Source organism: Apus apus, chromosome 14, assembly GCF_020740795.1.
Source record: "Apus apus isolate bApuApu2 chromosome 14, bApuApu2.pri.cur, whole genome shotgun sequence".
Classification (NCBI taxonomy): domain Eukaryota; kingdom Metazoa; phylum Chordata; class Aves; order Apodiformes; family Apodidae; genus Apus; species Apus apus.
In genome coordinates, this window is record NC_067295.1 from 8702717 (window position 1) to 8716547 (window position 13831).

A 13831-nucleotide genomic window follows, 5' to 3' on the forward strand; every position below is an offset into this window, starting at 1 on the left:
CTGTCTGGTAACTTTTTTCTGTGTTTTGGTAAAATGTGCAGGTATTATTAGGAGTCTTGCAGCCCATACCTTAAACCCTGACCAAGATGTTAGCCAGTGGACTACTGCAGACAATGACGAAGGACACAGTAGCAACCAGCTTAGGCTTGTTCTCCTTCTCCAGTATCTAGAGAACTTGGAAAAATTGATGTACAATGCTTACGAAGGATGTGCCAATGCCCTTACCTCTCCACCCAAGGTTTGTCTGTCATACAGTGTAGAAGTTACTTAGAACAGTCTATTGAATGAAGGGTGTTTTCCGGGTTGTTCAGGTCTTAACAGTGGAGCTTCAGAAGAATTTCTGAAGTAGACTTTGAGACTCTTAATCTGTCTGGCTTTGAATTTGGCATATTCCTATTGACAAGTAAAAACAGGATTTATTTCTGGAGTAACAGCTTGTTTTGTGGTTCAAATCAAGTAAGTCTGTAGTACCTCTGATTTGTAGCAGTCACTTATTTGCAGATTGTCAGCAGTCCTGTTACAAAGCAAGACAATTATTTGAAGCTTTACATTGCTTTTTGAGGAATACAATAATTATTTATAAACAACATAGCCTTTTGTGTAGTTCTAACTGCAAAGCATTCTTCACTGTTGAAATAAGCTGTTTAATTACCAGGCTTTGACATGACAGTAATATATAATTTATAGTCAGTTCATTTCAGGACTTCTATCTTGGCAGTGTGCCTGGCCAGTTGCATAGTATGCATGATTTCAGACCATCTGCATTAATAAAATTAAAGATACAGAATTTTACCTGTTTCTTCATCTCTCAATTGAAAACTCAACTGGAGAAAGAAAACCTGTCCCAACTTTGATTGCTGTAATGTAGTACTGAATGTAACTGTTTTGTTTCACACATTGTAAAACTTACCTTTTCTGTCTTTAAAGGTTATCAGGACATTCTTTTATACTAATCGTCAAACATGCCAAGATTGGCTCACACGGATCAGACTTTCCATCATGAGAGTTGGATTGCTGGCTGGCCAGCCTGCTGTGACAGTCAGGCATGGTTTTGATTTACTTACAGAAATGAAAACTAATAATAGTCTCTCTCAGGTACTCTCTTCTTAAACCCTATTGACTATTGCAAAAACATTCTCACTATATTCTAAAAGAACTAAGCTAGAGCAATCAGGAGTTATTAAATCAACCGGTCTGTAATTTAAAGCAACGTTTTAAACTCACACTTCTGTATTGGCAGACTTTTGAGGTTAAGTGGTACTGTAGGTTGGAAGTTAGGATGTAATGTATACATATTGTCTGTATATGAATGCTACAGTTCATTCACAATTTGACTTGAATGATTTCATTTTAAGCAGAAGGTGCCACTTAAACCTTACGAGATCTCAGATGTAATAGTGTGAGGCCTTCCTGGGTTTGTGGTACTGTCTTTGGTTACCTCTGGGTGTAAGTGGTGGTGGCTGTATTGTGAGGGAATCCTTCCTCTGTAAAGTAACTATCAGATAAGTGCAGGCTTGGATGTGTGGATAAAGTGGTTAAACCTTTTTCGAATAGCTGAATAGGTTCTTCAGTGTGTGACTTGATCTGCTTAAATATGTTAACACAGGAGTCTCACTAGATGGTTAGTGCTTTGCTCTTCTTTATTAAATGGTTACATGGGCATAGACCATCACACAGTGTTTGCTTAGTTTTGACATTCAGACTGAATTCACAGCATACACACTTTTCCCTTAGCTCCACTGCTTTTCCAAAAGCAGTGTGGTGGGTGGATATGCAGAGCACATCACTTATAGATGCTTACAGTGAAATACTACTTTACCATTTCCAAGTATTTAACCATGTATATAGCTATTATTTTAAGTGAGATTTGTTAAATAAAGCTTTTGTTTCGGTTTTAGGGAAATGAATTGGAAGTAACAATTATGATGCTGGTAGAAGCATTGTGTGAGCTTCACTGTCCTGAAGCTATCCAAGGTATTGCTGTCTGGTCGTCTGCTATAGTTGGGAAGAGTCTTTCCTGGATCAGTTCTGTAGCTCAACAAGCAGAAGGGAGGTAGGTTTTCTCAGATAACTGGATGTTACAAACTTGAACTCTTTATCTTTTTTTTATGTATAGTTCTACTTTTAAATTGTGGTGTGAATCAAAGCTACTGCTCTGATTTCTGTGTCAATTAAAGCCGTTGTGTCTTTCTGAGATACCTAATGTATCAAGTATTTTTAGATATTTTAACTTTCAGTTTTTGACTAAATTACCTGGATTTTGTAAGGTACATTAAAATAATGTGCAGCTTTGTAATATGTGAGGTTTCTCAGAAATGTCAAGTTTAAAGTGTAAATTGTTGCCCTACGCCCAGTTTGCAATCCTTTCTTTATATATGATATTACTCAATATTCAGCTTTACTCATTGTGACAGTCAAATATAGAACTAATTTGTCTCCTTCAGTCTGTGGTTGGTTTGGAGTTGGCATTAGAACCTTTTTTACTATGCTGCAACCTAGGAATTCAGCTGGTAAGCTTGTATTTTCTGTTAATCCCTTTCTTTTGCTGAAGGTGATGTGTGAATTTTGAGTGTTGTGGTAAATAAATGTTTAAAATATAGTCTGTTTACCAAAAAAAGCAAGCTGGTTCTGTGAAATGCTGACTAAAATGTTAAACCGTTTAAGGTTTGAAAAAGCAACTGCGGAATACCAGGAGCACCTGTGCTCCATGACAGGAGTGGATTGCTGCATAACAGGCTTTGACAAAACTGTTCTGAAGTTGGCAAACTCAAACAGTGTGAATAATGCTAGCCCAAAGCATTCCTTCAATGGTCAGTATACATTGTTTTCTTTTTAAGAGAAACACAGTTTTGCAACTGTCTGTACATAAGATGAGAACACTCGCTGATGTAACTGTGATTATGATACTGCCCAATATTTGCATCTGAAAACCTGTTTTGGTCTGCAGTTGAAGTGAGCTGTTTAATGCCATTGCAACCAATGGCATGAGGTTTGAGGTTTGCAGTACTGAGGTCTAGCTGAATGAAACTAAAAGTAATAGCTAAAATATTTGGTAATTTACTTATTTAATTCTAAATTATTTTAGAGAATCATAACTTAAGGCTTAGTATTTATTACATAATCGTATAAAAAATGCACTAGGTACTCAGTTTATAACTACTGGGACTTTGTTGCAGTATTCTGTTTCATTTTGAGAAGGGACATCAATGTTCCTAATTTTGTTCTTCTGTTTGTGTTTTGATGCTTCTTTACAAATACGGAATAATTTTTTTCAAAACCTCATTTGAAATGATGCTTTTTTTTTAACCATGTGGAAGAAGAATACTGGAACTTTGTGGAACTGCTTGTGTTGTTTGGGTATTTTTAAAGTGCTTTTCTGGTCAAAAAAGACATAGGAATTAAGTCTGAGTGTTGCTTATTACCTTGAGAATTGCTATTTGAAGATACAGAAGCATGAATATACATTTAAGTATATGTACTATTTTTTCATTTCACAGGAGAAGCTAGAAAAACTGTTCTGACTAAACCAAGTGACTCTTCACCTGAAGTTATAAACTACTTGGGTAACAAAGCATGTGAATGTTACATTTCTATTGCTGACTGGTCTGCTGTTCAGGAGTGGCAAAATATGGTCCATGACTTGAAAAAAAGCAATAGTAATACCTCAATCAACCTGAAAGCAGATTTTAACTACATAAAGTAAGGATATAATTAATTTTATTCAACAGTACCTTAGAGTTCAGTATCTTAGAACTGAGTGTAATTAAAATAGATGTGTGATAAGAAAGTTTTATTCTTGGGAGGGGGAAAACTTTGACTCTTCTGCTCCTGTGCAGGCTGCAAAGTGACTCCCTGTGTTAATGAGGATCAAAATAATTTAGAAGAAAGGGGAGTTCTCACAAGCTGGATATTTTTTTCTTTTTTAATGCAGATACTTAGATGCTTCCTTCTTCAGTGAATAGTAACAAGAATACTGAAGCTTTGAGTCTTCTCTATTCTGAGCCATTAAGCCTTTTAACCTTTCAGTGCCTTTTTTGTATTGTTCTATAAAAGTCTAAAATGACCAAATTTCTTCCTAATATAGAAAAACAGGGGGAAACTAAAGTTAAATTTGCAGCTTAAGGCTATTAAGCAATACAAATTGTATAATCTATGACCTGCACAGCATTCCAGTATTTCTGGAATTTTGCTTTCATGTAAGCTGAAGAGTTGAAACTGTAGTCTCATGAAAGACTAAAACTTCCTTTTCTGCTTCTGGAGCACAGGAAAAAAATTGTTGATGTTTCCTTTGCTTTTAAACTCTTCTAAAGTAAGTCAGCCTTTTTCTTCCTGACTGTGGTAGAAGAGTAATAATGTATTGATGATATGAAAAGCTTCATAACTAGAGAGGTGTTTTTTTGCTTTCCCTTTGATACTGAATTTATCCATCTGGTGCTGTACTACTGCCTTTTTATTAATCTGTGAAAATTCAGATTATTGTTTAGAATTAATCTGAAGTGCTCTGTAGGATTTTGAGGTAGGCTCCAATCCTTTCCTTTTGCTGCATAAGTTATTTAGCAACTGAAATGAAGTAAGAAATGTGAAAGTAAAACTTTAAACATTGAATTGCAGATCTCTGAGCAGCTTTGAATCTGGACAATTTACTGAGTGCACTGAACAACTAGAATTATTACCAGGAGAAAATATCAACCTACTTGCAGGGGGATCCAAAGAAAAAATAGGTATAAATGCATAAGTTAATACTATCTCAAATACAGAAGTAAATATTTCTTCATGTATCTGTCTCTACAAATGACAGACTGAAATTCCTGAATGCATTTTGCTGTGTTCAGTGGACTGACCAAGCCTTTATGAATAGAACTTAAAAATGATTGGCAGTGGTCATCCTAAATGTTAATACACGTGTTGCTGGAGTTAATGTGCTTGTTTATAAGTAATCTGTCATCAAGTTCTACTATAAACACATACGTACACATATATTACATACATATGTGTATTTTTAAAAGGAGTTTATCCAAACTTCCTTGCTCTTAAAAATGCATTCTTGGATGGTGACACTTGATAAAATATTGGCAGTTTTAGCTGGTTTCAATTATTTAATCTCCATGTAGACATGAAGAAGCTCCTTCCTAATATGCTAAGTCCTGATCCAAGAGAACTTCAAAAAGCAGTTGAAGTACAGCTTTTGAGAAGTTCAGTATGTCTGGCAACAGCTGTAAACCACATAGAACAGGAGCAAAAGTGGCAGTCAATATCTGAGTAAGTTGAAATGTGCTATGAATGAATGTTATATACTGTGAAAAGCTGTTTCTAGTTTGTTAAACATAACTTTGCAGAAAGCATTCGCTGCTTTATACTTAAGCATCTGTGTTAATTTGATACCACTTGTAGCTTTTGTGATTTATGAGCTTACTGAGGAAAAATAAGATGCTGTTTAACTTGGAGATTAGGTAGTTCTTTGAGATTATAAAGTACTTCTTGTCAGTTTAATAATGAACCCTGCTCTGGCAGGGGGGTTGGACTAGATGATCTTTCGAGGTCCCTTCCAACCCCTAGGATTCTATGATTAAATCTATGATTAAACCATCATAACTGTCATACTGTAACTTGTGTGTGAAATTGCAAGATTTTCTCATCTCTTTGAAGATGTTGAATTTGCTTTTTATTCAGTAATTTTGATATGGCTATTTACTCTTAAAGTCTAGGTAACAAAAAAGACTGTTCTGATTCTTTTATTTCAGAAATGTTATTAAGTACTTAAAGCAAACATCACGAATTGCTATGGGACCTTTAAGACTTTCCACACTCACTGTGTCTCAGTCTCTACCAGTGTTGAGCACTCTTCAGTTGTATTGTTCCTCTGCTTTGGAAAACACTGTATCCAACAGGCTGACATCAGAGGTATGTCTGTATTTGAAACCAAGTTATGAAGTAATGGATATAGTACATAAATCGGTTGTTTTGACTGTTTTTAATCACACTGTAAAAAGACCTCATTTAGTTTTCTGAAGTGTCTCTACCCAAGTTTTTTTTTAATTTTTCATCTGTAGTTACAAATATACAATTTATTTTAATTACACTTGCAGTATTTTTAAAGTTTTATTGGTAATTACTTTTTAGATAAGTGTTAAAACTTCTTCTCTAAGTACATTGTAACACTTATTCCTACAAGAAACAGGTGATTGATTTGAAAAGTAACTTTCAATAAATACCAAAACAATCACTTCAGCAGTTAAAAATTCAGTGTCAAACGTCAACCAGCATGAAGGATTTACTTCCAGTTTCTAATCATGTTCAGAAAACAATTCTGCTTGAATGTGAGCTATTCTTAAGTGTTGTTCTCTCAAAACCATATGTGTTTTTCTGGAGTTGCATAAACAGATTTGTGTTTTATCAGTGAATGATCAAGAGTGGCTGCTAATGCAAATAAGAGCACTTGCACTGTAAAATGGTCTTTGGTTTTAATAAATGAAAATACATTTTAGTAAATATCTCTCATGACAACTCTTTTAGGACTGTCTTATACCTCTCTTCAATGATGCTTTGAGGTCATGCAAGCAGCATGATGTAAGGCCATGGATGCATGCCCTGAGGTACACAGTGTACCAGAATCAATTGATGGAAAAACTTAAAGGTATGGAAGCTCTTCTTAGTGTTATGAGAAATAAATGCAGAATTTGAACTTAAAAATTCTGCTGAAAGCAGCAGCTGTGTCTTTTTCTATTAGATGAATCACTTTATAGAGCAAAGTTTGGGTTATTTAAGTGTCTTGCTTTACAACTAGAGGTCCTAATTACTTCTCTAAGGTAGACAGTGTTGAAAAAAAAAAATTCTGAAATGCTCATCTGTTCTTTACACACTCTTCTAATTGCACTTCACTTGCTCATCTTCATGCTTTAAATGATTTCACTTTTGAACACTTCGACACTGTCAATAATGGGTCTTTCAAAGCAGTCCAAAAAAACATTTAAATAGTTAAGAAGAATTCTTACAGTGGAAAAACTCCTCCTGTTTTGCCCAGCATTTAATCTATGGAATTTATTGCTGTTTCAGATGGGGTACATAAATATTCTAGGCAGAAGTGAAGTCCTCTAAATTTCTGAAGGTGACATTAGGGAATATAAAAGAGCTCCATGATTTTTTGCTGGTGACCACGTACAGAATACATTGAGCAGAAATTATCTGTATAACTCAGGTGTAATTATTCTTTGTTTAATAATTTTGTTTACAATGTCTTCCTTCTTCAGAACCAACAGTCCCAATTAAAAGCCATCTAATGGAGCTGGGCTTAACAGCAGCGAAATTTGCACGGAAGCGAGGAAATATCGCCCTGGCTACGCGGCTGCTTGCCCAGTGCAGTGAGGTTCAGCTGGGGAAAACTACCACTGCACAAGACTTAGTCCAGCACTTCAAAAAATTGTCTGCACCGGGTCAAATAGATGAAAAATGGGGTCCTGAACTTGATATTGAGAAAACAAAATTGTTATACACAGCAGGTGAGTATTTGCTAATTATGTTGTAGATAGTTGAGCTTCTTGTCCTTGTAACCTGGCTGATTCCCCTGACCTTGAAGAAATTGTAATAGAGCAGTATCAATAGGAACTGATTTCATCCTAGTAATTCTTATCTCAATCTGAAAGTGGTTTCACAAGTCTTTTCTTCTCGTTCTTAACTTCAAAGACAATGTTCTTTGTAAAGTTACATTGTTACAAGCTGTATCTGAATATGCTGAAGTTCAGAAAAAATGTTTTGAATAAAGTTAACATTCTACTGAAGATAAACTTTTTGTGAAATGCAGGTCAGTCAACACATGCCATGGAAATGCTGAGTTCTTGTGCCATATCCTTTTGCAAATCTGCCAAAGCTGAATATGCAGTTGCTAAATCTATTCTCACGCTGGCTAAATGGATTCAAGCAGAATGGAAAGAGATTTCAGGACAGCTGAAACAAGTGTATAGAGCTCGACAGCAACAGAATCACACTGGTCTGTCTACCTTGTCTAAAAACATCTATAATTTGATTGATCTCCCAGCTGTTAATACACTAGAAGAAGAATATCCTAGGATTGAAAGTGAATCTACAGGTAGATTTATTCTTCTTATGATTTTTTTGTTAAATTAGTTATTGATGATTCCACTGAGGGATAGCACCAGTCACATTGGTAAAGTCTAAATGCTTCATCACTCGTGTATTTGTTTTTCTAATACACACATAAACAGTGTGTGTTTTGTGCAATAGGTAAATGTACCCAGTTAAAGAACTCCTAGTATTAATATTTCTTTTTTTTCTTTTTTTTTTACATTTTTATCATTTAAGTGATGTTGCCTGAAGAAGAAACTGGAATGCATTTATTTTATGAGGAGGATATAACGTTTTGTTTTGTCTGCTTTCAGCTCCTGTACTTGCTAAAGTTTGAATGAGATCTTTTGGATTAAGCATTGACAGAGTTTATATTTTGAAAGCCCTGATAAGTGTGCAAAGCTGTTACCTTAGGTTTTCTCGTAATCTTTGTTATACTTAATTTGTATACTTCTGTTGTTGCCACAAAATGTACTCTAATTCCCAATTTTTGACAGACTTTATCTTGACATTTCAAGCAAAGTTTGTTCTTTGCTTAAACATGGATTTTGTAAATAACTTAGTTTCCTTTCTTGTAGAGTCAGAACTGTTTTAGAGCTGTTAATTTAATTAATTGTTTTAGAGCTATTAATTAACATGTTAAGCATGTTAATTAATAGCTGCTTTCTGACTTCATGGTGAAGAAAATATATATACAAGTAAACAGAAATACACTGCCCTAGCTACTTCATAAAAGTCTGCTCTGAAGCATCTTGCTCTTCTGGAGTTCATGAGCTTCTTGCCTCAGTTCCATCATTTTGTGAAAGAGAATGTAATTGTAGAGTATAAGACAGTGGCTGTTAGTAAGTTGAAAACTGATCTTTGTTTTGCAGTCACTGTCAGGACTGAAAAATTGCATTTCAGAGAATTTTACACTCTTGGGTACTTACTTGGCTGGGAAAAAAACGATCTACTTAAAAGGCTTTTGATATTATTTTCTATGTTAAGGAAATCAGAAGTAGGTTTTACATTGTAACATATGTTTCCGTGTTTCTCCTATCACAGTAAATATTGGAGTCGGAGAACCCGACTTCATTCTGGGACAGCTGTATCACTTGTCTTCAGTACAGGCACCTGACGTGGCCAAGTCTTGGGCAGCCCTGGCTAGTTGGGCTTATAGGTGGGGCCGCAAAGTAGTTGATAATGCCAGGTAAATTCATCCTATGTTTACATTTATATGGCACAATTACTTTTCTTAAGGTAAAACTTTGTATTTATGATTACTGTTCTGTGTGGTCTGATGTTGCATGTGAGAAGAGAATGGAATATTCTCTTGGTAACTTGCCCTCTGTTAAAAGAAGCAAGTTGAATTCTGAGATAAGGATGAAGGTTTCTTCCTTCAAGGAGTTTATATATACAGGCTTAATGGGCTCAGTGGGGATTAAGAATTCATTTAATGTTACAGTCAGGGAGAAGGTGTTCGTCTGCTGCCCCGGGAAAAATCTGAGGTTCAGAAGTTGCTTCCAGAGAACATTGCAGAGGAAGATAAGGAGAAAATCTATGGAATTCTTGGGCAGGCAGTGTGTCGTCCAGCTGGGATTCAAGTAAGTGTAAATTTGCTTGCTTAAGAAATGTTCAACTTCAGCTTGAACCATATTTTTCCTCTCCTTGTGATTCATATTAACTCCTGTAAGTGTTTTGTCTAAATTTTAATTTTCTGAGAAACCATCAGTTAGGTTCTGTAGACTATGGTCATATAATGAAGTAATGCAGTTGCATGAGTTGCCTAAACAAAAGCTGGATTAGGAACAATACTTGTTACAGAAATGGTTGGAGGACTTAAATCCTTTTTTTTCTTTATTTGCACTTAGGATGAAGATATGACTCTGCAAATCACTGAAAATGAAGACAATGAAGAAGATGATATGGTGGATGTTATATGGCGTCAGTTGTTAACAAGTTGTCCCTGGCTTTCAGATCTTGATGAAAATGCAACAGAAGGGTTAATTAAAGTGTGGAGGAAAGTTGTAGATAGAATCTTCAGTCTCTATAAGCTTTCCTGCAGTGCATACTTCACTTTCCTCAAACTCAATGCTGGTCAGGTTAGTGTTTGTGCTGGTGAGGAGGTACAGTTAAACTTTCCGAAGTGGTAATATGAACAGCATACTTAGCTTAGAGTATTTCTTTCCCTCAAGGTTCCACTTGATGAAGATGATCCCCGGCTGCACTTAAGAAATACTTCTGAGCAAAGCACTGATGATGTTATTGTAATGGCAACCCTGAGACTGCTACGACTGCTTGTGAAACATGCTGGAGAACTTAGACAGTATCTAGAGCATGGGCTAGAAACTACACCTACTGCTCCTTGGAGAGGTATGTATGTGTTACCTAGTTGTTTAATTTTGATGCGTTTTCTTTAAACACAAGCAGAAAGGTAATTCATAGCACTTTCATAAAATTGGTATGTAAGCATGATGGAAGGAGAGCCTGTCATTCACAAAATTAAGTGTTCATGTCTGCCATGCATTCTGATACATAGAATAGATACATAGTACATATTCTAATCCCCTCCATCCCCCACATTAAGACCTTGAAGGAGAAAGGAGATGTAGTTGATGAAGTATTACATCCAATTTTTTTTAGAGTTGGTAATATAATGTGGGTTTTTTTCTAGCTGTAGTTGGAAATGCAGTTCAGAGAAAGATGTGTGGATAAAGCCAGTTGTCTCAGAAGTATTTGTCATTACAATGCTGGTTCTGGTTGGTCAAGGGCTTTCCTAGAAAAGGTTACTGATTTGAAGTGTGGAATGCAGCAAAATAGGTCAACTATTGCAAAATTATACCTGCTTTGGAAATGTCCAGTTATGGCAACTTAAAAGAGTGATTAATATGTCTCTTATTTTTGAAACATGGTATAACACATACCATGTGCAAAACTCAGTTCCTAGTGCTTGGCTAAAGAATTTATATATTACATCTGATGTTACCTGAACTTGAATAGTAGAAATGATCTATTGCCTGTACTTTGAGAAACAGTTTTTATTGGGAAACTAAGCATTTACATTCTCCCAACAAAAAACCAGCATGCATTTAAAAATAAAGTAAGAAACTACATCATTTGAAGTGCAATGAAATGAATCAGCACATCTTCTCTCCCTGCTTCTGAAGGTATCATACCTCAGCTTTTCTCCCGCCTGAACCACCCAGAAGTGTATGTTCGACAGAGTATTTGCAACTTACTGTGTCGAGTAGCTCAAGATTCTCCTCATCTCATCCTCTATCCTGCAATAGTGGGTACCATCTCACTTAGCAGTGAATCTCAGACTTCAGGTATGGAGGCAGGAAAAAAAATTCAAATACATTTTAGCTAATATATTTTTTATACTGGATAAAAGTATCCTGTTTTGGCTTTGTGTTTGTTTTTTTTCCCTAACTGATACATTCTATCTTGAGAATACTTTTATTACAAGTCCTCGCTGATACCTTTAATTTGGTTTACCCATTTGGCAAATAAGTTTTTTTTCACTTTTATCATCATAAACTTCTCCAGTACTTAATATAATATGGGGATCTGATGCTAAATGAAGTATTGAGTGATGTATCTTTCAAGGCCAGAACAGTGTAGCTAATATTTTAACTTTTTTTAATTTAGGAAACAAGCTGCCTTCTGCCATCCCTACTTTGCTAGGTAATATTCAAGGAGAAGAACTGTTGGGTGGTGAATGTGATGGAGGGAGCCCCCCAGCTTCTCAAGAAAGTAGTAAAGATGACACAAAAGTTGGATTAAATGAAGATCAAGCAATGATGCAAGATTGTTACAGCAAAATTGTGGAGAAACTCTCTGCTGCAAATCCAACAATGGTATTGCAGGTAAATGATCCAAATATATGCTTCTAGTGCTCTTATTTGAACCACAAAATACATAACTTGTATATCTTATGGGTAGACCTACAGAAGGTTCGGTGCATCTTTGCTGTTAGGCTGTCATATTTTTTCAAGCTCTCTACAAAAATAAGACTTAATAGTAATACTCTTTAAAGTGAGTGAGTCCTGATTCGTTTTTTACAGGTTCAGATGTTAGTGGCTGAGCTGCGCAGAGTCACAGTTCTTTGGGATGAGCTTTGGTTGGGAGTTCTGCTGCAGCAGCACATGTATGTTCTCAGAAGGATTCAACAACTGGAAGATGAAGTCAAGAGGGTCCAAAACAACAACACTTTACGGAAGTATGTTGTCTTTGAATAATTCAAGTGATAATTGTAACAAATGTTTGTTCTTGGGGAAGCATACAGTCAAACCAATCCACAGTGTTGCTGTTCCTGAGTTTGTACTATCCCAGCTGCTTCTTTGTCAGCTTGTAATCTTATTTTAAGAACATTTTTATGCTGCAGCTAGTATTCCGATGAGAAGCAGCAGTCTAACTGTGAATTCATGTTGATTTCCAGTGCATGTTAAGTTGTGAATTATGAGATCTTGCAGTTTTTCATTTCCAAGGTCTTTCTTGCAAGTCAGCTGCAATGAGCAAAAGCATGTTGAATGGTGTAATTTATTTGGAGTTTACTGTATATACAGATATTTGGAGTAAACAGAATGTCTTAATCTGCTTTTGGTATTCAGTGTTCAGCAAGTCTCTTTTCTCCCTCACCTGGGTTCCCCTGCAAAAGGATTAGTGGAGAGGAAAGCCATTCACTGGGCACCTGGCTAAGCTTAAAAATGCCTCTTGAATTCTGTAGTTGGTGCTTGCGTGGAATGGAAGAGCAGCATGATCTGAATCCCTCTCTTCCCCTTCTTTACAGTGTGGCACCTCCTCAGGAAGTAGTAGTAGTAAAGAGCTCTTCTTAAAGGAAGACAGTTGCTTGGAGTGGTTTGAGCTCTGAGCTCTCCTCAGGGTTTCCAGTGGTGAAGAACCCAGTTCAAATGTTTCAGTTAAAAAAAGTGTGCTTCAGAGGAACAGGCATTCAATGTGGAATGAAATATGGTCGTCCCTGAAGATCTCATGTTAGAGATGTGACCATCTGCATATTTTAATACTGTGATTATGGACTAACTTGGTTTTACAGAGGAAATGTTACCTGTGTTTTTTTTAATAGAGAGGAGAAAATAGCAATCATGCGTGAAAAGCACACAGCTCTAATGAAGCCCATTGTATTTGCTTTGGAACATGTACGAAGCATCACTGCAGCTCCTGCAGAAACTCCCCATGAGAAATGGTTCCAGGATAACTATGGAGATGCAATTGAAAATGCACTGGAGAAACTGAAGAATCCTTTGAATCCTGCTAAACCTGGAAGCAGCTGGCTCCCATTTAAAGAGGTACTGTGTGCACAGACTGCAAGTACAATGTGGAGACTCCTGATGCTATTACTGCACTGTGTGCTTGACTCTCACCTTAATATTCTCTTGCTATATCAAAATTGCAGCCTGAATCTTTGTCATCTTTGTAATCACCACAGGCATGCTAGAACCTAAAGTATGATAATTTTTGCGTCTTAACAAGTTCTCCTGTCTGCATTTTTGCATTTGTACCCAATGAAATGGATTTTATCTTTTTTCAGATCTCACTGCTGTCTGGGATGCTGTCAGGTTTGGGGGGAGAGGGCTTTATTTTTTTAATACTGTAGTTCTGAAACACTTCATGCCATTGGAATTTAGTTGATTTAAATTTTGCAAGTTGGTACTCAGGTTATCTAAGCATAGTCCTTGGGCTGTGCAGCAACTTTTTTTTCACTTATGTGGTCTTGTCTTAGGTTTTTTTTATGGGTCTGATGAGAAACAAA

At 36.1% G+C, this 13831-nt stretch overlaps 1 protein-coding gene across 3 annotated transcripts in view; it reads left to right on the plus strand.

Moving 5' to 3' along the window:
• SMG1 (SMG1 nonsense mediated mRNA decay associated PI3K related kinase) overlaps positions 1 to 13831 on the plus strand; it is a 65027-nt gene that overhangs the window by 32731 nt on the left and 18465 nt on the right. For 2 of the 3 annotated variants that reach the window (XM_051631698.1, XM_051631699.1), the window contains 19 exons: positions 42 to 238; positions 928 to 1095; positions 1899 to 2053; positions 2665 to 2810; positions 3498 to 3699; positions 4612 to 4721; positions 5112 to 5259; positions 5742 to 5901; positions 6514 to 6634; positions 7248 to 7496; positions 7799 to 8083; positions 9124 to 9268; positions 9524 to 9662; positions 9930 to 10160; positions 10254 to 10431; positions 11226 to 11387; positions 11710 to 11927; positions 12126 to 12280; positions 13145 to 13367. In XM_051631698.1, coding sequence (XP_051487658.1) covers positions 42 to 238; positions 928 to 1095; positions 1899 to 2053; positions 2665 to 2810; positions 3498 to 3699; positions 4612 to 4721; positions 5112 to 5259; positions 5742 to 5901; positions 6514 to 6634; positions 7248 to 7496; positions 7799 to 8083; positions 9124 to 9268; positions 9524 to 9662; positions 9930 to 10160; positions 10254 to 10431; positions 11226 to 11387; positions 11710 to 11927; positions 12126 to 12280; positions 13145 to 13367 — 3392 coding nt within the window. The remainder of the gene's footprint in view (positions 1 to 41; positions 239 to 927; positions 1096 to 1898; positions 2054 to 2664; positions 2811 to 3497; positions 3700 to 4611; positions 4722 to 5111; positions 5260 to 5741; positions 5902 to 6513; positions 6635 to 7247; positions 7497 to 7798; positions 8084 to 9123; positions 9269 to 9523; positions 9663 to 9929; positions 10161 to 10253; positions 10432 to 11225; positions 11388 to 11709; positions 11928 to 12125; positions 12281 to 13144; positions 13368 to 13831) is intronic. The other variant, XM_051631700.1, reaches the window with a different exon arrangement.